A 27,602-nucleotide genomic window follows, 5' to 3' on the forward strand; every position below is an offset into this window, starting at 1 on the left:
TATATATATATATATATATATATATATATATATATATATATATATTGAAATAGATTAATGTATATATGCATAAACAAATATAAAGTTCTTGTTGTAGGTTTTGGTTCTTTGTTAAAAACAAAAATTAAAGAGATTACAGTTTTTCTAAAACTACAGCCACTAAAAAACGCAGCATATGTGATAGAAGCACAGCAGCAGTGTTTGTTTTGCCATTTTTACACGAACCTGGTAATAAGGCATGTCTGTACATTAAAAAAACAAGAATAATTATTAATCCATGTTTATTTTCAAATCAACACTTTAACGTTCACTTGTATCTAAGGAAGGCTGGGGAGGTAAAAAAAGATTAAGGGGTGGAATTAGGATAAGTTACAGCTCATGATCCATCAGAGCATCTCTGACACCTCGGCCCTGCTCTCCATCTTGCGGGACAGCGACCAGGATGGGCTGTGCGGCTGGTTCTGCTTCAAGTTCATGTAGGTCATCCATTTTGGTTGTGTGTTGTTTTCCAGCTCTTCTTCTAATGCATGTTAGTGGTGCTTAGAAAAGAGCTTAATGTAGCACTACCGCCACCAGCTGGTAAGGTGCATTGATATTAATAATCCGCCCACTAGAGGTGAACAATCCGCCCACTAAACGGGAACTATAGGCAAAGGTGAGACACAAAAATAGAGGTCCCACTAGAACCGGACACAACAGGCTACAACAAGAACCAGACCTGTGGATAAGGGGCTTATGTGGCCCTGTGATGGACTTGCGACCCGTCCAGGGTGTACCCCGCCCCTCACACAGTGATTGCTGGACATGGGCACCAGCGACCCCCGTGACCCAAAATGGAATAAGCGGGTAAAGATAATGGATGGATGGATGGATGACTTGCTTTGATTCTACTTGGCCGGATTGTCAATGTGACTGCCTATAAATTCTGGGGTGGTATTTTCTAACCAAGGTAAACACAACACAGCACAGCAATGGGTTAATAAGTTAAATAAAATCGCATAACAATCTCCATTGCATGCCACAATTTCCAAAAGACCATGGTCAAGTCAAGGTCATCAACCCTTTGCCAGTAAGAGCCCATAAATTGAGATCATTTGGTCTAGCATCCTCTGAATTCTGTTGTCGGCCAACTATCACAGAAAGGTCTGTACCTCCTCAAAGTACCACAGTGAGAAAGTCTGTACAGTGGAGAAAAACAAATGCTGTGGTGAGTTTTTCAAAATGGTGGGATTGATTACAAAAAAGTCCATGCTCAATAATCCAGGTATACAATCCAGTGGGTTTGATTCTTGTGAAGGAGATGCTCTCATATTTGTCTCTGACCAATCAATGGCCTGCAGTCTGCTGATGTCAAATCTTCAGCTCAACTCGACTCTCTTGGAACCTCAGAATAGATCCTAAGAACAGAACTGGAAGTGAGTGGGATAACCCAGTGGAAAGACTGAAGAGATGCCGAATTGATACAAGAAGGACAGAGTCAAGCTCATGGAAAAAGGCAAAGTTGTCTTTGATTTTGTTTGTGGAGTTCATTGAAAATCTCATGGCACAGTTGCTATGTCTGGTTTTGTAGACTCGGGGTCTCATTTCTGCTTTGTTGCAGATGATGTTGTTCTGTTGACGTTTTTCAAGTCATGAGCTTCAGTGTGCACTGAGGCAGTTCGCAGTTGAGTGTGAAGTTGTTGGGAAAGGAGTCAGTTAATCTAAATCTGGAACCATGGCTATACTGTAAACTAGAACTGAAAAAGTATAAAATTCAAATAAAATAGAACTTTGTCTAGGGAGGAAAAGTTCAATAATGAAAGTCTTGTTTATATGTGATGACTGACTAAAACGGCCGCATCAGCAGTAATGAGGGTGCTGCTCTGGTCTCTTGTGGTGAATTCTGTGATGAGATGAGAAGAAAGCTTTCAATATACTGGTCTATCTACATTCTAGCGCTCACCTATAGTCATGAGATAGTGAATGTGACAGAACAGGATCCTGGATACAAGAAATTACCTTCCACCATAGGGTGGCTGGGCTCAACCTTAGAAATATGATGAGAAGCTTGGTCATCCAGGAGAAGCTTGGAGTGGAGCTGCTTGTCTATACAAACTGTTACAAACCCAGACACCACAACTGTGCTTGATGGGCTACAGTCCATTGCATTGAAAGGAGTCAACTGAAGCAGTTCAGGCATCTGACAGATTTTTCCTGTGCACCATTCTCTGGAGGGTTTTTTCAGAGATGTTTCACTGAGAGGAGATCCTGAGCAAGATCCAAAACTTGGTGGAGGAGTTTAATTTTGCTTCAGGCCTAGGAACACTTTAGGTTCTATTTCGTATAGGCTTAGCCCTTTAAGGCTATTGTTAATGGGTTTATTCCTTCGCACGCAGCGCAGCACTGAAAACTTAAGTTCGCGCCCACCGGCTGTGTGGGCCCCACCCCCGGTCCGTATAAATTATGGTGAGACCAGGCAATCGGCTCCCACTTTTTCTTCAGCCAGCTAGCTAGCACTGTCAGGAGCTCCGCTCCTCCGCTGGCCCCCTCCAACACGGAACAGCTCCTTGAGGGGAATGTGTGTGTTTTTTTATGATGTACGTTTTGAAATAAAACAGAAACATCTCTGAGGGTAAAGTTTCATCTGATTCCAGCCTGACTGTCAGATCAACTGATCTCACAGCTGCCTCTCTTCACACATTCCCCACACAGAACGAGCCGGTAACCTCTAAACAGTGTTTTAAACGGCACCGCAGTTCGGTAAATATCACAAAACACTTGTCTGCCACGTCAGCTAAAAATTATGTTTTTTCAGCAGAACGAGTCCCGTAAAATCCCTTGCTCTCAGCCAGAGCCCATTTTATTTTCTGCTGTTTCTGCCCACTCACCGTGCAGCGGGAGTAAACGTGTTTCTCCACGACAGCTGCAGCCTCCACTGAAACTGCGTCTCACTCAAAAAGCATTCACGCCTCTTCTCAGTGCGCGCCGCCTCACCACAGCTCTAACGCGAAACCGCAGCCTGGGCTCAGCACAGAGACACACATACAGCTCTTTCTGTCAGAGCCCCCCTTGGGTCCCCCCCAGAGAATATCCGGAGCGGGTGACGGCGGTAGGGGTTTTTAGTCTGGTTGACGTCCATGAGAAACATGACATGACACAACACAAAATGCATGCCCGCTCTCAGAGCGTTACTCAGAGTGGCAGCAAATGTGTTCCCTGGACAGATGGATGGACCGTCTGATCAGCAGGGATTACACGCTGCAGTTTGCAGCTCAACCTCCACCGTTCAGAGGGATTATAGAGACAGTTCTGTCATCTCCAGAACAGAGCTTGTCTCTCCAGTCAAAAGTTCAGGAATTCCTGATGAAAAATGTGATTTCCAGAGTTCTAAACGGAGAGGAAAACACGGGGTTTTCCTCCCACTACTTCCTGGTTCAGAAAAAAATGGAGGGATGAGACCCATTCTCGACCTGTCCATGTTCAACAAATCGATCATGGAAAAACAATTCCACATGCTGACAATCAAACAGCTGCTGAAGAACGTTCACCAGAACGACTGGTTCACCTCCATAGATCTGAAGGATGCACATTTTCACATTCTCATCATTCCGAAACACAGGCAATTTCTGTGTTTCTCCTCCAGGAGATTCCGTATCAGTACAACAGGCTACCGTTCGGTTATTTCCTCGCCCCACGCATGTTCTCAAAATGCGTGGAGACGGCTCTGCAGCCGTTATACATGGCAGGAATGAGAATTCTTTTATATCTGGATGATCTGCTTTTATTACATCAGTCCAGGCAGAAAGCAACTGCACATATCAAAACGCTAGCGTTACACCTTCTAAACCTGGGGTTTTCTATAAACTGGGAAAATGTTCCTTTCTCCCGTCCCAGATTATTGTTTATCTGGGAGTGGAGCTAAACTCAACCAAACTGAGAGCCCATTTATCATAGCCAAGAGCCAAAGCTCTGTCAGCTCAGCTCCACTGTGTCAAACCCTGCAGCGTAGTAACAGTTCTCTCGGTCATGTGACTCCTGAGGATGATGTCATCGGCTCACATCATGGTTCCGCTGGGCCTGCTTCACATGAGATGCCTTCAGAGTGTTTCGCCCGCCTGCGCATAGATCCTGTGCGCCTGCGCCAGAAGAGGCGGATTATCTTTGTGCCCCCCTCCGTGAGAACCGATCTGAATCACTGAGGAAACCCCCTCATTCTGTCAGAGGGATTTCCTATCAGCAGGCCTACGTCACACGTCTCAGTTTTCACAGACGCGTCCCTGTCAGACTGGGGAGGAACGTGTCTGTCCCAGGCAGTGGGAGCACAGTGGCTGGACCACATGTTGTTTCACATAAATGTGCTAGAATGTCTTATGGTCTGAAACATGACTCAGCATTTTGCCCCCCTGCTATGGGATCAGCATGTTCTGATCCACACAGACAACAAAGTGACGGCAGCTTACATAAACCGTCAGGGAGGCATGCGCTCAGCCCAACTGTTACGCATCGTGAGACAGCTGCTGTGTTGGGCACTCAAAAACCTGCTCTCCATCAGAGCAGTGTACATTCCCAGCGTCCTGAATAGGGGAGCGGATATAATGTCGAGGGGCGGTCCCCGCCACAGAGACTGGAGCCTCCATCCTGAGCTGATCTCTCAGATTTGGAGTAGGTTAGGCCAAGCAGCAGTGGATCTGTTCGCTACTCGGGAGAACACTCAGGGTCAATTATGGTTCTCACTGAGCCCACGAGACGACCAACCGTTAGGGGTGAACGCCTTCACTCACAGCCCGTGGCCAAAAATGCTCCTTTTTGTATGCCCTCCAGTCCTGCTGATATCACGGACACTGGACCGGGTCTGGGAGGAAGAACTGTCAGTCATCCTCGTAGCTCCCGTTCGCATAAGCGCCCCATTGTTCCTGAATCTGCAGCAACTGATATCGTGTCGGCCGTGGAAACTGCCGTGGAGGGGGGATGCCCTCCTCCAGGCAGGAAGAGCAATCAGGAGTTACCCAGAAATAGGTCAGCACCTATGGGTTTGGCCGCTGAACGGATCAGTTTAGAAAAGATGGCAGTGTGGCCAGATTGGTCGGTTTACTGCCAATTGGGTGGTTTTCATTCTGATTTTGCTGGGAACTCTGAGAAGATTTTTGTTGGATTGTTGCGTTTTGCCACATATTGTTAAATTAACTTGGCTTGTACTGATGTACGTTCATGTTCAAACAGTAAATATTGTCACGATTCACACCTGTTAGGTTAGATTTTCTATCACTCTGTTCACTGCTTGGTGTCTTTGGATCCTTTTCTTCTCTTCTGTCTCCATGTGTGTGTTTTAGGTTGTCTTGGCTGCTTGTGGGTTTAAGGTTGTCTTCACTGATCAAACCGATTTGTCTTCACTGCAGCACCTACAGCTCTGATGACCTTTCAATTAGCTGCACCAGTCTCTGCACCCTTTATAAGTCAGACTCTCACACAGGGTGATTGCCAGATAGTTGAAAACAGTTTACTGCCAGTAGCTATCCTGCGCTCTTGATCTCTTGTTCCTGTATCTCATAGTTTCTCTTAGTGCTTATCCAGTTTAGTCACCTACCTGTCCTCCTTGCTCCTGTCCCGTTTTCTGGTTATATCCTTACCTCTTTGGTTCGCTTTCTTGGCTTCCTGACTCATCGCTCGCCTGACTTCACCTTCTGCTCGACCCCCTGAACTGACGCCTCTCTGAAAACGGTATCGACCCCCGCCTGTATGACTACGTCCTCTCATCTCACCTGTCGGTCCTGTCACCCATCTGCTTCCTGGGTTTGGACTCTCGCCTACTGGACTTCCCTCTGCGCCTCACAAAATGGTACCATTGGTCATCTGCTTCCTGGTTACAGACCCCCACATGTTGGACAAGACTCTTTGCCTCACGGACTCCAAACACTGGCTCACCGCTGCGACCGGCTGCCTTCTCTCACCAGAAACAGCCTCTCCTACAAGCTGCTCAGTCCTGCTGGAACAACATCAGTCTCTGGAACCCCCCTCAACCAAAAAGACGGTTAGTGGTCACTTCTCTTTGACTATTACAGTTGCCCCTGTCGCCAGCTTGACTACTAACTGATCTCTTCCTGTCAACAAACTCATTCCAGTCCAGACACCCAGAACTCGACACCAGAACCAGTCTTGACCCAATTACAGTAAAGCAGGTCCTTACAATAAACTTGGTTTTAACTTGCTTATTTGTTGTAGTGATTTTAGTCTAGCCCCTTTTCAAAGGGGGGGTTCGTTACAAAATATACTGTAACAATATATTGATTGGGTGGATTTTTTTGTGTGATGTGGCTGTTTTTAAAAGATTTTTGGGCTGGAAAACTTTCACTCTAACTGGCAACACTGAAAGATGGGCCTCCCACAGGATGTGGTGCGTACGATTCAGGGTGCACGAGCCGCTTCCACCAAAGCGCTGTACACATCAAAGTGGACAGTTTTTCAGCGCTAGTGCACAGAGAAAGGCATAGAGGCCATCTCATGTCCACTAGGGGGCGTGCTGTCATTTCTACAGCAACTGATGGACAGAAATGTAGCTTTCATCACAATTAAAATTTGTGCTGCAGCTATTTCTTCCCGTCATAAGGTTTTCGGTGACAGAACAGTTTTTAACAACCCGCTGATGAAGCATTTTCTGAAAGGTGTATGGAGACACAGACCTGTGTCACGTCCACTAGCTCCACAGCGGGACGTAACAATGGTCCTGCGCACTCTGATCAAAGCTCCTTTTGAGCCTTTAGATCAGGTTTCACTTAAATTTCTGTCACTTAAAACAGCCCTGCTGTTAGCTCTAATGTCGGCAAAGAGAGTGAGTGATTTATCTGCTCTCTCTGTTACCCCCTCATGTCTCAGAATTCAAGCTGATGGCAGCTCAGCTGTACTGCGTCCTAACCCTGCTCTGAAAAGCATCACAAACTCATTCAGATCGAGAGTGATAACCTTGGATGGGTTTTATCCTCCTCCTCATAATTCTGAGGAGGAAGCAACATCTCACCTCCTCCGTCCCGTGCACGTGTTTTCGCGTTTTGCACACGTTTTCGTGTTATGTGGCGCACACGGCCACACTGCGCCACTCTCAGCGTCTGTTCGTGCATTGCAGGGACAGTTCTTCAGGACACCCTCTATCCACCCAGCGCCTCTCACATTGGTTGTGTGAGGCTATTTCTGAAGCTTACAGTTCGTCTGGGCTGGATCCTCTAGAGAATTTCAGGGCACATTCCTCCAGAGGTTTTTCATCCTCCATGGCTCTGCATGGAGGGATGAAAGTAGAGGAAATTTGTATGGCGGCTGCCTGGTCATCGCCGTGTTCAATTATTTGTTTATATCTATGTGATGTCTCTACTTTCTCGATGACCCATTCTGTTCTCAGGGTTCTGACAGAATGATTTTTATTTGTTTCATGGAGCCTCACTTTTGAGCTCACACATGCCTGCATGCAGTCGCAGTGTGAGATATTTATTATCAGTCACAAGTAGGGCTTTAACAGACTACTTGAGTAATATACACATGAATTCCTAGGACACCTATCGAGGTTTTTAATTTCACGTCGAGTATTCGTGTTGACGTCATTACGCCACCGTTACGTCATCGTGTCACGTGATCTGCACTGGGCGCGGGTTACAAAATGGATTCCTCCAAGCAGACGGATGGAGCAGAGCAGACCCAGTCTTGACAAACAAGTACAAATGTATCAATAGTCTGGAAATATTTCACTAAAAATGAATCTTCTGGTTCAACTACCACAAGGAAACAGAAAATGAATAAACTTCTTGACTGTTTGGAGCTCGTTGCGAACCGGTGTTACACCATATTTTGTGACCGTAGGGGGCAGTGTTGCATGCACTGTTGCAGGTCACAGAATATGGTGTAACACCGGGTCCAATCGACCGAACCAGAACCAGCTTTCTCTGACCTTGTTTCACAAACAAAAATAAAAAAATATTAATCTCTAAACCTATTTAAAAAATCTCTAAACATATTCATCTCTAAAACTAAACTTAATGTGCACCACAGCTAGCGGTGGTGTGGTCGACTCCCCCTCTGTTTTTAGTTTAGTTTTTGACGTGCTGCACGTTTCTTCACGTTTGCAGCTTAATAATAAAACCTAATAGTTTAGTTTTTCTTGTGACTTATTTGCTGTATGATAAATGCTAGGAGCATAATATATGCTCCCAATTTTTTGTTGGAGCCTCATTTTTGAGCTCACACCTGCCTGCATGCAGTCGCAGTGTGAGATATTTATTATCAGTCACAAGTTCATGACTGCTGATTTTATTGTTATTAATCGGTTCATCCTGAGGAGCTTATGGCCTGCTCTGTTCATCGTTACACTGTTACAATTCGTAATCTCCATTGTTCCTATTCCCAGCAGCAGGTCTGCTATCTCAGCCTTTTTCCTCACCAGAGATCTTTCATCCGGTGCACTCCTGCGCATGGAGCGTGTAATTACACACACAGAAGGCTGAGTGATGAAATGGGTTTTTTTTGCAAGCAGGTGCTTCACATTTGTGTCTGAATGGACCCAGTGCGGCTTAGACTACATCCTTCTTCGCCTTTAACCCATTAGCGATAGCCTTAAAGGGCGAAGCCTATATGAAATAGAACATTTGGTTACGTACTATAACCCCAGATTCTATGAGTATAGGCGCAGACCTTTAAGCTCTGGGCCTCACTGGTTCCTAAATGGCTGAAGAAAAAAAAATCTATTTGGGAGCCGATTACCCGGTCTCACCATAATTTATACAGGTCGGGGGTGGGGCCCACATAGCTGGTGAGCACGGACTAAAGTTTTCAGTGCTGCGCTGCGCGTGACGGGATAAACCCACTAGCGATAGCCTTAAAGGGCTGCGCCTATACTCATAGAATCTGGGGTTACAGTACGTAACCAACAATTCCCTAGGAAGAGCTGGAGAATGTAGCTTTATTTTCTTTTAAACTGTCGTTTTTTGCTTCAAGCTTTACTTCAGCAAAGAAAACTAAATGCTCCTTATTTTGCTTCAAGAGTTGCTGGTTTTGAACAACTTTTCTATCCAACTTGGCTGCTGATTTGCATGTTCTTTTTGAGTTTTGCTGACAAGTAATGCATGCCAAGTACACCTCAAATTTATTTACTTATTTTCAAAAGGTAAAATGTAGTAGTAATCCCAATCCTGATGCATGCTCAATAATCCAGGTAGAAAAATCTAAAAAAGTTAAATCTGGTCCTCTGGACATTCAAAGAAACCCAAAACAAAGCAAAACAACAAAAAATGTAGAAACGTTTCGTCTCTCGTCCGAGAGACTTCCTCAGTCTGAGGTGCTGTATTCAGCTCAGTCTCTTAAATAGCACCTTCTCAGAGTGGATCAACCAGTTTTGCTGCTGACAACAAAAACCAGCTGATCACATGCTCAAGAAGGACCATCAGCCTAACAATGGATCATTAGCACACTGATGGCTGTTTACTATTCACAGAGGGCTGAGTGATACTAGCAATCACAGCATTGTAAGAGGGGGACAATTGAACATGTAGGCCTCCACCCCTGTTTAACGATGGACAGTTTCTTTTCACAAAGATGGCCTCCTTTACTCTTCTCTCAAACCATCGTTCCTCTCTGTCCAGAATGTGCACATCTTCATCCTTGAAAGAGAGACCGCTGGCCTGAAGATGAGTGTAGACCGCAGAGTCCTGGCCTGATGATGTTGATCTTCTGTGCTGGGCCATCCTTTTGGCCAGTGGCTGTTTAGTTTCCCCGATGTAAGACTGATCACAGCCCTCCTGACACTGAACAGCATACACAACATTACTCTGTTTGTGCCGGGGGACTGGATCTTTGGGATGAACCAGTCTTTGCCGTAATGTATTTTGGGGTTTAAAAGCCACTGGGACGTTATGTTTAGAAAATAAACGTATCAGTTTCTCTGATACTCCCTCAACATATGGAATGACCACTGGTCTGGGTCTGGGTTCCTCCTTTTCACCTGTTGGCTGACTGGAGTCCTGTTTGGGTTTCTTCTCTGCTTTTAGGAAGGCCCAGTTAGGATATCCACATTGCTCTAGAGCCTGTCTTGTGTGGGATTTCTCCTTCTGCCTGGCTCCTGAGCTAGTGGGGACGCTGTCTGCTCTGTGATACAGAGTCCTGATGACTCCTAACTTGTGCTCCAAAGGGTGATGGGAGTCAAACTGCAAATACTGGTCTGTGTGGGTGGGTTTGCGGTACACCTCAGTTTGCAAATGTCCTCTATCAGAGACTGAGACCTCACAGTCCAAGAAAGCCAACTTGCCATTTTTTTCATCTTCTCGTGTGAACTTGATGTATTTATCCACAGAGTTGATGTGGTCAGTAAAATGTTGGACTTCCTGAGATTTAATTTTAACCCAGGTGTCGTCAACATACCTGAACCAATGACTTGGTGGTGTCCCTGAAAAGGACGTCAAGGCTCTCTTTTCTACCTCCTCCATGTACAGGTTGGCAACAATAGGAGAAACTGGAGACCCCATAGCACACCCATGTTTCTGCCTATAATATTGCTCCCCATATGTGAAGTAGGTTGACTGCAGGCACAGTTTCAAGAGTTGACACAGTTGTTCTGTGGAAAGTGTGGTCCTGCTGCTCAGAGTGGTGTCTGATTTTAATTTTAAACTGACCACCTCTACTGCATCATCAACAGGAATGCACGTAAAGAGTGATGTGACATCAAAAGAGACCATTGTTTCATCAGTCTTCATGATGACATCCCTCACCTTATCCACAAAGTCCATGGTGTTCTGTATGTGGTGTTCTGAGCTGCCAACTAAAGGGATGAGTACAGACGCCAGATATTTGGAAACATTGTAAGTGACAGAGTTAATCTTGCTAACGATTGGTCTTAAAGGTACACCTTGTTTGTGGATTTTAGGTAAACCATACAGACTAGGTGTGGCCTCCCCTGGGTACAGTCTGTGGTACAGAAAACGGTCAATAGCCTTGTCCTGCTCCAAAATTTTCAGGCAATCTATCAATTTCTTCTTGTAACCACTTCCTGGATCTCTTTTCAGAGGTTCATAAGTGTTTAAGACACTAAGGAGTGTCATAACTTTCTCATGATAGTCTTTCTGGTTCAAAATCACTGTGCACCTTCCTTTGTCTGCTGGGAGAATGATGATGTTTTTGTCCTTGCTAAGAGTGGTGAGTGCGTCCCTCTCCTCTCTACTGATGTTGGAAGGTGGTGGTTTGGCATTGCTGAGGCAGGCTGAAACTTTGATTCTGAGCTGTTCTGCTTCAGCCTCTTTAATTTTGTTGTTGCGGATGGCTGACTCAGTAGCTGTGATCATCTCCACCAGAGGAATTCTACTTGGTGCAACCGCAAAGTTCAGTCCCCTGGCAAGAATCTCTGTCTCCGGCTGGGTGAGCTGTCTGTCAGATAAATTCTTCACCCACTTTTCTGTCTCCCTGACCTGTAATTGACTACTGGAGTGTTGTCCTACACTGAATGTGTTGTTATTGGAATAGTGATGTTGTTGATGAGTTATTAGTAAGTTAAACTTGTTTTGTTGTCGAGTCTTGGACTTGACATGCTGTGCTAAGCGTGCCTGATCTGTACAGTCCAACACTTGCTGAAGTGTGGTCTGATCTAGACACATAGTTAGTTTCTGTTTAATGTGCTCTTCTTTGGCCTTCAAGGCCTCAATAGTAAAATTGGTCTGTCTCACCCATTCATTCAGCAGCTGTGTCTGTGCCTTCTGAAGGATCTTGCTTGCCCGGTGCCCGCTGACCGAAGATTTTAGTTCCAGGCTCTTGGGAATGATGCCACTTTGTCGAGGTTGAATCGCAAATGGTTCCTGTAGTCTGCCCTCTTCCTTGCTGTTTTCTCAAACTCTCTAACTAGTTTGAGGCAATCCTGGCCAAAGTGGTTCAAAATATTCTGATGCATGCTCAATAATCCAGGAAGAAAAATCTAAAAAAGTTAAAGGAAGTCCAACATTTTACTGACCACATCAACTCTGTGGATAAATACATCAAGTTCACACGAGAAGATGAAAAAAATGGCAAGTTGGCTTTCTTGGACTGTGAGGTCTCAGTCTCTGATAGAGGACATTTGCAAACTGAGGTGTACCGCAAACCCACCCACACAGACCAGTATTTGCAGTTTGACTCCCATCACCCTTTGGAGCACAAGTTAGGAGTCATCAGGACTCTGTATCACAGAGCAGACAGCGTCCCCACTAGCTCAGGAGCCAGGCAGAAGGAGAAATCCCACACAAGACAGGCTCTAGAGCAATGTGGATATCCTAACTGGGCCTTCCTAAAAGCAGAGAAGAAACCCAAACAGGACTCCAGTCAGCCAACAGGTGAAAAGGAGGAACCCAGACCCAGACCAGTGGTCATTCCATATGTTGAGGGAGTATCAGAGAAACTGATACGTTTATTTTCTAAACATAACGTCCCAGTGGCTTTTAAACCCCAAAATACATTACGGCAAAGACTGGTTCATCCCAAAGATCCAGTCCCCCGGCACAAACAGAGTAATGTTGTGTATGCTGTTCAGTGTCAGGAGGGCTGTGATCAGTCTTACATCGGGGAAACTAAACAGCCACTGGCCAAAAGGATGGCCCAGCACAGAAGATCAACATCATCAGGCCAGGATTCTGCGGTCTACACTCATCTCCAGGCCAGCGGTCACTCTTTCAGGGATGAAGATGTTCACATCCTGGACAGAGAGGAACGATGGTTTGAGAGAGGAGTAAAGGAGGCCATCTTTGTGAAAAGAAACCGTCCATCGTTAAACAGGGGTGGAGGCCTACGTGTTCAATTGTCCCCCTCTTACAATGCTGTGATTGCTAGTATCACTCAGCCCTCTGTGAATAGTAAACAGCCATCAGTGTGCTAATGATCCATTGTTAGGCTGATGGTCCTTCTTGAGCATGTGATCAGCTGGTTTTGGTTGTCAGCAGCAAAACTGGTTGATCCACTCTGAGAAGGTGCTATTTAAGAGACTGAGCTGAATACAGCACCTCAGACTGAAGAAGTCTCTCGGACGAGAGACGAAACGTTTCTACATTTTTTGTTGTTTTGCTTTGTTTTGGGTTTTTTTGAATGTCCAGAGGACCAGATTTAACTTTTTTAGATAGTAATCCCAATGTTATTTAGCACATTTGTTACTCTGTTATGAAAGTTCAATGTACCATCTCATAGGCCAGCTCATACGCGTCAGGGTTCAGCGAGGGAACCAAGTGAATCCTCACTCCATCCACCAGGCGGCGTACTCTTGGGTTTTCATCTTTATATTCTTTGCACAAGAACTGCATCAGCATCAGAAGAAGTTCTCGACCCAGAGCTTCATTACCATGAAGACCAGCTGTATAGCGAAATTCAGGCTCGCCTGAAGACAATTCACAGACATTAGATTACATTTGGATAAAAACATGAAACTGGTCAACTTTGCGGGCCAAATTTTCTCCAGTGTGTATTTCATTTTTGGATTGTGACTCAGTTGTAAAGTGACATGCTTGCAATTTCTATAACACTGTCACAGTCAGGAAGTTTAAAATTAAAGCTTCCTACCCGTCTCATGTTCGCCTGGGTTATCAGAGATCTCCATGGCATATATTTTCAGGCCTTTTGAGCTTTTCCCGATGTTGTAGATCTTGGTGATGTTGGGACACTCCTTATTGATCACATTCATCATCTGAAATCAGCAAAAAAAAAAAATTGTTGGTAAAATGTTCTGTTCAAACAATTCAATGTTGTTTTTTTTTATACTTATAAACCAACCTGTCTCATGTCCTTATGGTTGTGATGCTTAAAATCCAGATTATCTGAAGGACTGACCTCATTTTCACTGTGGTAGCTGCCTGTATAAAGCAAACCTTTGTATGTTTCAGTAGAAAAATAAAGTATGACTGCACATACAGTACTTGAGTAATTTGAGTATTTGATTTCCATATCTTTCTGGTTTTATATATTGAGTTAAAATGTTAAAATTAATTGCTTTCAGTTTTAAATGTACTGCTATTGAATAATAGCAAAAAGAACAGTCAATAATGCAACATTGCCTTTGAGGCTGACACATTTTACCTTTGAGGTTGTGGGATTCATGTTGTTAAATAGATGTTATGTATCTCCTCTGGTGGGTGAAACCATTTAGAGTCAAAGTTGGCAAACAGCATTGTTTTTCTTCTATGGAGGGTGACATATTGCTTTTTGGAATGAAAAAGCTCTGACTTGAAGTAAAAAATAAAACTCATTACAAAAGCTACTAAAAACTTCTTGGCTTTTTAGTAATTACTAAATGGTTAAGCAAAGTTGGATTGCCAGCAGAAGACAGTAGGTAACTGTCTTGTGGCCCTGGGATCTGGGGGTAAGGAGGTTGGGAGTGGGGATAGAGGATTTTTGCTGCCAAAATCCAGTGCCTTGAAAATGTATTAACACCCTTTGAACTGTTAGAGTTATCCTACTTCATCATGCTGTGACACCCAGTCTTGTCTGCACAAAGTCAGACTATTTTCTGTCACGGTTCTGTATATATGAGACGGGCCCAGCTGCTCTGAGTGAGCTTCCCAGGGTCAACATCCAATAAGAAGTAATTTTTTTTATTTTGCTGGCTTCCATCACGTAGATAGATTTACACTTTACACCCATTTTTCATCATCAGAAACAAATAAGGCCAATGAGGTCACACAGTCACCCCACTGATACACTCTGATAGGCTGTGCTCCCGGAAGTGAAGGCGGAGCCAAGGGCCATTATAAGCTGGGGTGTTCTGTGAAACGGGGCTTCCACTTCCACTGCTGAGTTAAGACGAGTTGGACGGACACCTCAGCACTGAAACTGTGACTTTCTCCTGCCTGATTAACATTTAATTGGTAAACGGAAATTATACCTCTTGATTTATTTGAGTTAGAGCAAGGTTCCTCGCCATCTGGGAATAAAAGAACCAGACACCGGAGGTGGGGAGTTGGACCGGTTTCAGGGACGGACCCAGTTCAGATTCTCACAAAATGGTGCCGAAACCCGGGACCTTTAGACCCTTATCTACATTTGTGAAGTTACAATCAGAAAGAAAGTTGAGAAGCTCATAGTATCGCTGGAGGAGCTGCAGAGATCCACAGATCTGGTGAGACAATTTATCCACAAGACAACGATTTGTCCAAAAATCTGACATTTATAAAAGAATGGCAAGAAAAATTATTTTTTGAAAGAAAGAGTTGATAGGAAGATGGGTAATCCTGGCAAAAATAAATAAATTTGTTAAAATATTAGAGTCTGGGATGGAGGATTTTCCTTCCAGCAGTACAACCCTAAACATCCATCCAGAGCTACAATAGCATGGTTGAGTCCAAAGCATATTCATGTGTTACAATGACCCAGTCAAAGTGCAGACATACAGGTCCTTCTCAAAAAATTAGTATATTGTGATAAAGGTCATTATTTTTCATAATGTAATGATAAAAATTAAACTTTCATATATTTCAGATTCATTGCACACCAACTGAAATATTTCAGGTCTTTAATTGTTTTAATACTGATGATTATGGCGTACAGCTCATGAAAACCCAAAATGCCTGTCCCAAAAAATTAGCATATCATGAAAAGGTTCTCTAAACAAGCTATTAACATAACCATCTGAATCAACAACGTAACTCTAAACACCTGCAAAAGATTCCTGAGGCTTTTAAAAACTCCCAGCCTTGTTCATTACTCAAAACCGCAATCATGGGTAAGACTGCCGAACTGACTGCTGTCCAGAAGGCCATCATTGACACCCTCAAGCAAGAGGGTAAGACACAGAAAGAAATTGCTGAACGAATAGGCTGTTCCCAGAGTGCTGTATCAAGGCACCTCAGTGGGAAGTCTGTGGGAAGGGAAACGTGTGGCAGAAAACACTGCACAACGAGAAGAGGTGACAGGACCCTGAGGAGGATTGTGGAGAAGGGCTGATTCCAGACCTTGGGGGACCTGCGGAAGCAGTGGACTGAGTCTGGAGTAGAAACATCCAGAGCCACCGTGCACAGGCGTGTGCAGGAAATGGGCTACAGGTGCCGCATTCCCCAGGTCAAGCCACTCTTGAACCAGAGACTGCGTCAGAAGCATCTCGCCTGGGACTGCTGCTGAGTGGTCCAAAGTTATGTTCTCTGATTACAGTAAATTTTGCATTTCCTTTGGAAATCAAGGTCCCAGAGTCTGGAGGAAGAGAGAAGACACAGAATTCACATTGCTTGAGATCCAGTGTCAAGTTTCCACAGTCACTGGGGTGTCATGTCAGCTGCTGGTGTTGGTCCACTGTGTTTTATCAAGGGCAGGGTCAATGCAGCTAGCTATCAGGAGATTTTGGAGCACTTCATGTTTCCATCTGCTGAAAAGCTTTATGGAGATGAAGATTTCATTTTTCAGCACGACCTGGCACCTGCTCACAGTGCCAAAACCACTGGTAAATGGTTTACTGACCATGGTATTACTGTGCTCAATTGGCCTGCAAACTCTCCTGACCTGAACCCCATAGAGAACCTGTGGGATATTGTGAAGAGAAAGTTGAGAGATGCAAGACCCAACACTCTGGATGAGCTTAAGGCCGCTATCGAAGCATCCTGGGCCTCCATAACACCTCAGCAGTGCCACAGGCTGATTGCCTCCATGCCACGTCGCATTGAAGCAGTCATTCATGCAAAAGGATTCCCGACCAAGTATTGAGTGCATAACTGAACATGATTATTTGAAGGTTGGCGTTTTTTGTATTGAAAACACTTGTCTTTCATTGGTGGGATGAAATATGCTAATTTTTTGGGACAGGCATTTTGGGTTTTCATGAGCTGTATGCCATAATCATCAGTATTAAAACAAAGACCTGAAATATTTCAGTTGGTGTGCAATGAATCTGAAATATATGAAAGTTTCATTTTTATCATTACATTATGGAAAATAATGACCTTCATCACAATATGCTAATTTTTTTAGAAGGACCTGTAAATTAAATTAAGAATCTATAGCCAAACATTCAGGTATTATCAATCCAGTCTGACTGTGGTTGAACTAATTTACAAAGAATGAGCTAACATGTCAGTCTCTAGATGTGAAAAGCTGGAGACACATGTCCAAAAAGGCTTGCAGTTATAGCTACAGTGAAAGATGTTTCTACAAAATACCCCTTGAGTCATGTTAGGTATGTTTCCATGATCTGTTTAAATTTTGAACCTATGATGTATGAGCTGTAAAGCTGCCAAAAGGGTTGGGTCTTCCCTTTTTTGTTGCTAACTTTGTCTAAGCTGTGTGAGGTACTGCTACCAATAGTCCAAGTACATTATTAGATTTTGCTTTATAAGATTAGCATTAGACGGGGTTGTGACCACTGATATAAGATTTTCTCCTGAAAAAGAGTAAGACAAGCGATTGGTGTTGCTCTGATGATGTTTTTTTCTGATACTGACTGGGCAGCTGGCAGGCCAGGACCTCAGCTCTCAGACACAGACTGCCATTCCAGCTCTGAGGCATGATACGGATGTACCGAGCCACCACAGGACCATTGAACTGACTCATCACCGGTGTGTCCTTATCCACGTTCCCATAGAACAACTACAGGACAGAGTTACAGAGGCATCAGAGGCAAGCATTGTACAACTTTGATTTGTCTTGGTATGTTTTTTGTTCAACTTCTACTCACCCATTCAGCGTAGCCGTCGTGCAGCACTGTCCAGTCACGGCTGTCGTTACTGAAGGCCACGAAGTACGACAACACGAAATCCTCACTAAAATGTACATGTCAGACATTTACTCATTGAAACTCATCTAAGAGGCCTTTTAGCCAGTATTATCATCACAGTTATCTAGTGCTTGTTCCTTGTGCAAGAACTATGAGGCATTTGGGAAAGGCTACTGTGACATCACAATTCAAAAAGCTACTCAAAGGCTGCATGTAATAATAATAATAATGTTATCACATTATCATCACTGTATGTTTCCATACAATGGTGAAATTAGTCTCTGCATTTAACCCATCCACCACCAGGTGGTGCAGTGGGCAGCTATTGAGGATGCCCAGGGGGCATTTTGGGGATAGGGTGTGCTGCCCAGAGACACCGTGAGGTATGTAGTGACCGGGGATCAAACCTGGGACTTTCGGGTCCCAAGTTGGCTGCCCTGCCTCTACACCATCTCGGCCCCCTACTGCTAGCTATGAACTTTGCCTGTTGAGAGGCATGTAACTGATTCCTGTTCCACTTTTTGTCCTTTAGCTTATAATTCCAAGCTTCAAAAGCCTCATCTTCTCAGGATAACAGACCCTGACCTCATCTGAAAATCTAGCATGATACCTAGCCTACTCTTTATCATGTTTTCTTACAAGTTAAGGTATTAGGGAAATGTAAACAAGAGGATTGGGCATTGGCGAAAAAGTATTCAAAACGTCTAATAGCATTTACTGGGATTCTAAATGTTTTGAGGTTTGAAAGAGTAAAACAAAATTGTGCGATAAATTTTCTTTCAAAAAGGTCACAGAGTTGTTGCAGACAACTGAAATCCGTCTCAAACCCTTCTCTGTTGAGTTTTTCTAAATTTTAGAGGACTACAGCTTTTGACACCTGCAGGAAGGCTCTCCTATGACAAAAAAACATCTAAGGCTTTAGTGCCAAAGGTCCAGGTCTAAAAAGCACACTGTCAATATGTATATATCATCACATGTAAAAACTAGCCCTGATTTGCCGATTTGCCTCTTTTCTTGCAATAATAAGTTGCTACCAAGTCGCCTAACGGTTGCAGCCCACCAAAATGCTACCTGTCATATTTATTGTGACAACGTAATAAAAGTAATGTTGTCTTGAGAAGAAGCTTTTAAACAGTTTGACTCTATAGATTCTAAATAATGTGTGGACCGGGAATCAGCTACATGAACCTCAACAGACGGATGAGCTACTTGAAGCTACTGGGTACTTTCCACGCATAGCTCTTTGGTAGATTCACTGCTGTCACAGGGACTGTTCCTTACAGATCACAAAAACAATAAACAAACAGATGATAGATTACTTCTGTTCCTCTGTCTATGTGACTAAATCATTATTAACAATGAAAATCGATAGTCAATAATAGTAGTGATTTCAACTTTTTCTAAAACAGTTGTCAAAGTTAACTGAAAGCCTTACACCACTTACTTCATGGTATAAAAACTCTAGAGTCAGAAGTTTCATTAGGTTATTGTTACACAATTATTTATATACATGTAATCTACAATCACAATTTCAGCAGTTAGTTGTGTTACTTTATCCCAATGGAGCCAGTACACTTCTATCAGGAGTATGATATATACTACTTCTGCTGGAATAATTGTGTAATGTAAAAACTACAATGGTAAAAATGTAAGTTTCTTTTGGCTGCTCTCTGCTTCAGGGGTTGCCACAGGGAAAGATTTGGCAATTGCTTCATGCCAGGTGCCCTTACTTGAGCTTGAACCCGCAACCTCAGGATTACAAGACCACAGTGCTGATCACCAAGCTACTGCAGCCCCTAAAATCTACAATGGTATATAAAGGTATTTAAAACCACTGTGGCATTTCTGCTTGGAGATGGTTTAAGGCAACTTAATTCTGTTTACGTCTTGCCTCCCTACAATCTGGTTAAAGTCGAACTGTCTCTTTCTGAAAAAAGATTGTATGAAGTGAAGATTTAACGTGACTCACTGTTGCTCTGAATTCCTTCCCTGTGTGATGACACCACTGAATTCCACCTCTCGGCGTGCATCAACCTGAAACCAGTGGTCTTTTTCTTCGGACTCTGCACACCATGCACCGCCATACAGGTCATCTTCATTCTCAGAGGTCTGCACACATTTTACATTCCATATTTGTAAAGTAATGCTTTCCGTACCGTACCCATGAAATCTGGGGCTTAGTTAGATCCTTTAGTGTTTTTTTTTTCTCTCCATTCACATTGTTACATAGAGCATTTTATTTACCACCTCATTCCTGTCATTATGGGTGGATGAGCCCTATATTTACTGTAAAGGAAATTACCATGTTTTTATTCTGAATGTTTCTGTAAAGTGCCCTGAGACAACTTTTTTGTGATTTAGCGCTATATAAATAAACTGAATTGAATTCAAATTCCACGAGAAATCCCCATAAATAAGAAAACGATCTAACCAATGTCCAACATTGACCAACATTAGTATGCAGGATATCAGGCGGTTATAGGATTATTAATTTAGAAAAAAACACATTTCAATAAGTGCTTTTCTGAAACTAATACGGCCTGAAAAAGCAAATAAAAGAATAGTTTGGAATAATGCTGTAGTAAAATGTAAAGACCAGTAGTTCATAGATGATTGTGCTTTTTTGGTCTTTCTATTCCCAGTTGAACATACAGTGTATGATACCTTAATCATATTCACAAACGTACACAGCAACAACAAAAAAGTTTTAAAAATAATTAAATGTCTTTAGACTTCTAAACTTCTAGACTCCATTAGACTTCTACAGCTGCTCAGTGACCAAGAAAACCACCCTGATCAACGAGGACCCCTCACATCCACTACACAACGGCTTCCAGATGCTTCCATCAAACAGGCGTTACCGAGTCTCGCTGGCCAGGAATAATATTTATAAGAAATCATTTGTACCATCTGCAGTAATATTCTTAAACAAAGCAAAGTAGGCACATCTTAGTGGTAACTAATGGTAATAATGTGGTTTTTATTATGTTCTGTTGTTGGTTCTTGTGTGTGTATGATGAATGTAGAGCGTGTTGAAGAAGACTTTCTACCACAATTGTGGTAGACAATAAAGTTTCATCTTAGCACATCTTAAACTTGAGAAAGCTTGTTTCTAGTGAATGTTTTGTTCAATGTACCTGTTGAAATTAAAAGTATACATTTGACTTTTTTAGGGAAAAGTACAAAAAGACTAATGTAAGGACTACTCATGGCATTTACATGTGTATGTAAAGACAAAAAACATTCAAATTGGAATGTCGCAAAACTCAATCTATATTGCTCTCTACACATCATGTAATTAGTAACATCCATCCATCCATCCATCCATTATCTTGACCTCCTTTTTGGGTCAGGGGGGTCACTGGTGCCCATGTCCAGACATCACTGTGTGAGAGGCACCCTGGACAGGTCTCCAGACCATCACAGGGACACATGGAAACAAACAAACATTCATTTGTTTCTATCTCTCACCTAGGGGCAATTTAGAGTTACCAATCAGTCTAACATGCATGTTTTTGTCTGTGGGAGGAAACCGGAGTACCCGGAAAAAGCCCACGCAGCACGGAGAGAACATGCAAACTCCACCCAGAAATGCTTCCAGCTGGGATTTGAACGGGGCGGCCTGCTCGCTGAGAGGCGGCAGCTCTTCCAACTGCGCCACCATGCCGCCCTGTAATTAGTAACATTACCTGTACAATAAGAAACTGAGGTAATTTCTAAACTCTAATGTTGCCAAAGTTTTCAAGCATCGTTTTACAACAGTATAATAGACTTTCTGAAATTCTTTTGGTTTGTGTACCACCAAAGGATTTTCAGTGGCCCCCCACATGGGCTGCCCATTGAAAAAAATTGGAGCTGCCATTGGCAAGATCTTGCACAGAGCTCCAGACCAAGGTCAACTGAGTGCCCTTTTATTTTTATTCTATTTCCATCTCCCTGTTGCCCTTTCCAGTCCAGGACAGATTTGGTACTGTCTTGTTCCTGACATCTTTTGACAGCTCTTTGGTCTTGCCCATGGTGGTGGCGAGGTAGAAATAGAAGAACTTGATTCTGTGAACAGGTGTGCTTCATACACACCATGAGTTAAAGTCAAGAGAGTCTGAATTTTATTTTGATTTATCAATTAGGTACTTGACTGACTTAATGATGAATTGACCTAATCTTTTGGCACACTGCCATATAACCAGTCTATAGGAACCAAAATTCTGGCATGGTTGAAGCTTGGATAGAATATGCACAACTGTGCTGCCAACAAAGGGTTCTCTACAAAAAAACTAAGTGGTTTAAATATCCAGAACTTATTTTGTTCAGTGACATGGGAATCAATTTGTAACACTTAACAACATATTTCACAACACTTGTATCCCATGTTAGTGTATGTAGTAATTTAGGTAAGATGGCTGCCAAATTCAGTACTGTGAGATCATGTGTTTGATGCTTTGTAAGAAGTACCTGCATGTTCAGTCGACCCCTCTGAGCTGAGAAGCCATGGTGGGACTGAGAAGAAGCCAGAAGCTGGTCGTCTTCCACCCGGTGAGACTCCAAGCCCAGAGGAGGACAGTCTGTGACGAAGAAAAGCACATGCACAACAAGGAGATCTTTCCAAAATGTCCCAAAATTATGCTGAAACATGCGTAGTGTGATTAATGTTAGAAGATGCAGACACCAGAATTAAAGGGAAATAAATCTCATACTTTTTGGCTCAGCTGCCACTGAAGCCTTCTTCAGTCTCTCCTCCTCTTCTTCCTCCCATGTTTTCTTCAGCTGCTCAGCTTTTAGGTACCAAGAAAACAATGTGTGAAAACATGTTTGCACATGGACTTTGCTCACCAGCCACTAACACAAAATACTTGTGATATTCTCACTAGTTTGCGCCCGTGCTTTTCTCCTTTGTAAAAAACAGATAACTTGATCCTCACTGAAACTGGACATGTGGGTAGTTTTCCGTCTGTTTTATTAGAAACACTGAGGTTAAAGTGTTTTATATTACTTGTTTGCTAATAAGATTATATTCTATGACCTCACTTCCTGCCTCCTGATATTACATCTCCCCTCAGTTTGAGATTTATATAACCATTCACTTTTTTCCCTCAGCTGTAAGAGCCAATAATTTCCACCTTTTTCCGCCTTCTCTTTTCGAGCTCTCTCCTCCTCTTCCTCCTGTTTCTTCACTGCCACTGTGAAAGACACAGACGAGGTAAATCATCTGACTGCCACAGTGAAGACCTGAGGTTGATGTTAGTTCAGTTGTTGACAGGAAATGGACGTACAGTCAGTGTAGTCATAGTCTTCATACCAGGGATCTGCATACGGGGTAGTGGTTTCCTCTGAAACATAAAAATATGAGATTACTCCATGTTGCTTTATTCCACTATGATTCTTACATGAAGCGCAGAAACATAGTCATATGATGGAAAATAAAATATTTTGAGAGGATCTAAACTGAAGGCACAATTCTGTTGGCTAGTCTGGACTGGATTTTATTTATTTATTAACCTTTATTTAACCAGACAGATAGATCCCGATGAGATCACAGATCTCTTTTGCAAGGGAGGTCTGGACCTGAAGGCAGCCTAACATGCATGTTTTTAGATTGTGGTAGGAAACTGGAGTATCTGGGAGAAACCCACACAAACATGAGGAGAACATGCAAACTCTACACAGAAAGACCCCTGGTCCAATCTGGGGATTGAATCCAGGACCTTCTTGCTGTGAGGCAACAGTACAAACCATTGAGCCATCGTGCTGTCAACACAGACACTAATATTAAACCAAGTTAAAACAGAAGAATTTACGGTAAAAGCATCAGATAAATTCTTTGTACCTGCTGCAAACTAAAACAAGCAAACAAAATGGTCATACTCATAACCTCACTCTGTGTGAGTACCTGGTATGTACATGATGACTTCAGTAGTTGTGACCTCTGCCTTCTTTTTAGCATCTGTAAAGGTCAAACCACAATTATAAGCATGAAATAGAAATGTTCTGTTGAAATCTTTGTTTTCAAACGTTAGTAATAAAAACAGCATTCCTTGAAGAAATTCATTTTGCCTTCTGCCTCGGATGTCAGCAGAAGATCTTATGTGGTTTTTGAGGTTCAAGGTTCTTTATTGTCATTCGCATCACATGTGGTACATGAGGTGGGAAAAAATTGTGCAATCATGGTTCCAGTTACAGCCAAGAATAGGCAAAGATATAAAGTATAAAAAGAAACAGATCTAAGGTATACACTAACGAACACTAAACAATACACTAAAGATCTAAGATATATGCTAAACACTAATAATGTAAAATAATACGGTATATTAAACAGCAGCCCAAACATGAGTCTGTAGTGAGTAGCTATATTTATATAGTGCCGAATCACAACAAAGTTGTCTCAGGGCACTTTACAGGAACATTCACATACATAAAAGCCAATTAGTAAAGTTCTCTATCTAAGGAATCCAGCAGACAAGTTGAATCTTGGCTTAGTTGCAGTCTCCCATCCTGAGCAAGCACAGTGGCAACAGTGGAAAGGAAAAACTCCCTTTTAAAAGGAAGAAACCTCCAGCAGAACCAGGCTCAGGACAAGCGGCCATCTGCTTTGACCGGCTGGTTGAGAGGACAGGAAGGAGAGACAGACGAACATAGAATGGTAGGTCCAGATATAGGTCCAGGTGTATCTGAAAGACAAAAAAAAAACACATGTTAAGGATAGAGGGGTTAAGAGACACCACAACATGTGGGAATGGCTGGGAGTTTAACCTCGACTTTCTGGTCCCAAGTCGGCTGCCCTGCCTCTACACCATCTCAGCCCCCGATAGGTAAAGGTACCTGAGGAATATGTAGCATATTACTAAAATATGTCTTATTTCTAATGTTTTAAGTATTTCACTTTACTATTATCTGTGAGCGGTGGTGGCACAGAGGTTAGGAAGCTTGGGCCTGTGATCGGAAGGTTGCCAGCTCAACTCCCTGGACCGACAACATCAAAATGTGGGTGGGAAAGGTGAAACACCCACACCTGCCTCCACCCTCACTTGCTCCACCCTGGGCCCTTGAGCAAGACCCTTAACCCACACCATCTGCTCCCCCTGGCGCCCTAGATAGCAGCTCTCTGCTCCACACAGAGGGCTGTGGTAGCTTGGTGGTCTGTGGTTGTGTCAGGAAGGATATCCTGTGTAAAAATAATCACCAAGTCTTTTTGTGAGTTAGTTCACTGTGGAGACCCCTGAAGAAGAGAGGAGCCGAAAGAAAATAAAAACTTTACAATTAGTACATAAACTTTTCTGCTCTTATTCTATCCAGACCTCCATGGCATCATGGCTGATGACTCTTCAGACAGAGGAGGCCTTACAGAACCAGATTAGTTCACCCAGCACTGTTCCTATTTCTTCATGAATCAATCCATTCCGCGTGATTAATGGAGAATATTCAAACCACCATCCTCTATTGAATCAGGTGTTACTTATGGAGGTAAACATTACGGGTGGGCGGACCGATCCAAATAAATCAACAATATCGATACCAACATGGTTATTGATATTAATCAATACCAGTATAATGATATCAATACTTTCGCTTCAGTTTCTCTCCTGTATGCACTACTGCGGTTTCATCAAAGATGAGAGCCGACAGTGTAAGAGCCGCTCCTGTAGGCAAGGCCCTCAGAGTGGATGCTGGGAATATTTCTTTGAATTCAAGGCTTTGGAGGTTGTTTTGTTATTTACACTATTTATTGTATTTTCACTAATTATTTTTGATTTGTAGTTATTTTTTCAAGCCCAGAAAATAAATTCACTTAAGAGGAGAAATGTAATTTTACTCCTTTATATCCTAAATATATTTTACAGTTTTATAACATTTGTTGCAGCGTGATATGTACAGTTTGTTCATTTAAGAAAAAATCCCGAAAAGGAGTGCAATGAAGGAATTATTTTTATTTAATTTTCATAGTTTCTGAACACAATTTCTGTGTCCTCTCTGCTCCACACAGAGGGCTGTGGCAGATCGATGGTCTGTGGTTGCGTCAGGACGGGCATCCGGCGTAAAAATACCTGCCAAGTCTTCGTGCAACTTAGTTCGCTGTGGCGACTCCTAATGCAGGGAGCAGCCGAAAGAAGAAGAAGAAAAAAAAAGTTTCTGAAAACGTTTTAATTTATTCTTGACTGATCATTTTGTGCACTTTGTTTAAGGAAAAAAATCCAGCCATCACAAGGTATGGAGAAAGTTGTTTTGTACTGTTGTGTTTTGTACTGGTGTTGTTGGTTTTTTTTGAATGTCCAGAGGACCAGATTTAACTTTTTTAGATTTTTCTACCTGGATTATTGAGCATGCATCAGGATATTGTTTTGTTACTGTTCTATTTTTTTCAGAATTTAAAAAAAAATTCTAATAAAGTATTTTTTATTTACTTATAAACTTTGCCTAATTATATCCTGGGTCTTAACTAATATATGATCCAAAGGAAAAATCACAAAAACACTTAAGTCATCAAAATTCACCATAATTATTTAAAAGTATCGTATCTGTATCAGTATTGGGGAGTGGTGGCGCAGAGGTTAGAGAAGGTGGGCCTGTGATCGGAATATCGCTGGTTCAAGCCCTGGTACCGACAACATCAAAAAATGTGGGTGGGGTAGGTGAAGCACCCACACCTGCCCCCACCCTCATTCGGCCCACTCTGGGCCCTTGAGATAACATAGATAGCAGCTCTTTGCTCCACTCAGAGGGCTGTGGTAGCTCGGTTGCCTGTGGTTGCATGAGGAAGGGCATCCAGCATAAAAAATAATTGTCAAGTCTTCATGCAACTTAGTTCGCTGTGGCGACCCCTAACGCAGGGAGCAGCCGAAAGAAGAAGAAGAAGAAAAGAAAAAGAAAAAAAAAAAGAGAAAAGTATCGGTGATAATGGACCTGTATTTATTTGGTACTGATCAATACCAAATTTTGCAGTATCGCACACCACTAATAAACTTAGTAACAACCTGTTAAAATACCACCAGAATGCAGGAAATGGCATCTACTTTATTCAAAATTTTCTGGGGGAGGACCCCCAGAGCCCCCACCAGTGTGTCCCCCACATTGCAAATGTTTCTAATTCAATTCAATTTCAATTCAGTTTATTTATATAGTGCCACATCACAACAAAGTTGTCTCAGGGCACTTTACAGAAACATTCACATACATAAAAGCCAATTAGTAAAGTTCTCTATCTAAGGAATCCAGCAGACCAGTTGAATCTTGGCTTCATTGCAGTCTCCCATCCTGAGCAAGCACAGTGACAACAGTGGAAAGGAAAAACTCCCTTTTAAAAGGAAGAAACCTCCAGCAGAACCAAGCTCAGGACAAGCGGCCATCTGCTTTGACCGGCTGGTTGAGAGGACAGGAAGGAGAGACAGACGAACATAGAATGGTAGGTCCAGGTGTATCTGAAAGACAAAAAAACACGTTAAGGACAGAAAAAATAATTACAAATACAAAACCGGTTGAGCAGAGTAAGTAAAGACAGTAGCAGAGTGAAAAAATGTGGTCAGTTTGTTCTCCAGCAGTCTAAGGTTGTTTTCACACCTGATAGTCAGGTAGACTCGGTTCGGTTCGGGACCAATATTCATGACATTTTGTTTACATTTGAGCTGGTGCGTTTGCATTCACACTGCACTGTGCAGTCGAGCCAACCTGTTGAACCAACCTGTTCCCCAGCTTGCCTATGGGGGCGCTGCACCAAGAACTACTGAAAGAAACAACACAAAAACCTCTGAAGACACTTCTTCTGGAAATAAAAACAAAAACAGAGTGGCATCAAGTTTTAGCAGCTTTAGGAGTTATTCAAAAAGCGTTCAATACAAAAACAACTGGACTTTATTTGTAACAGAAGACGTTTTGCTCCTCATCCGAGGAGCTTTCTCAATTCGAAGAGCAGAGAGTGAGAGATACAGGTTATAAGGCTGAGTGAGATAAGACCCACACACAC

The 27,602-nt window shown here is 42.8% G+C and overlaps 1 protein-coding gene across 1 annotated transcript in view; it reads right to left on the reverse strand.

Annotated features, from left to right (window-relative positions):
* Window positions 1-27,602, reverse strand: part of aebp1a (AE binding protein 1a) — a gene marked incomplete at its 5' end in the record, with an annotated part of 41,656 nt that overhangs the window by 12,521 nt on the left and 1,533 nt on the right. Inside the window, 11 exon segments of the mRNA XM_037692231.1 lie at window positions 13,140-13,336; window positions 13,519-13,642; window positions 13,729-13,804; window positions 17,375-17,523; window positions 17,612-17,696; window positions 19,620-19,759; window positions 22,103-22,212; window positions 22,345-22,422; window positions 22,768-22,827; window positions 22,921-22,977; window positions 23,538-23,591. Coding sequence (XP_037548159.1) covers window positions 13,140-13,336; window positions 13,519-13,642; window positions 13,729-13,804; window positions 17,375-17,523; window positions 17,612-17,696; window positions 19,620-19,759; window positions 22,103-22,212; window positions 22,345-22,422; window positions 22,768-22,827; window positions 22,921-22,977; window positions 23,538-23,591 — 1,130 coding nt within the window.

Source organism: Nematolebias whitei, chromosome 18 (genome assembly GCF_014905685.2).
Source record: "Nematolebias whitei isolate Nwh7 chromosome 18, NemWhi1, whole genome shotgun sequence".
In the NCBI taxonomy this organism is placed as follows: domain Eukaryota; kingdom Metazoa; phylum Chordata; class Actinopteri; order Cyprinodontiformes; family Rivulidae; genus Nematolebias; species Nematolebias whitei.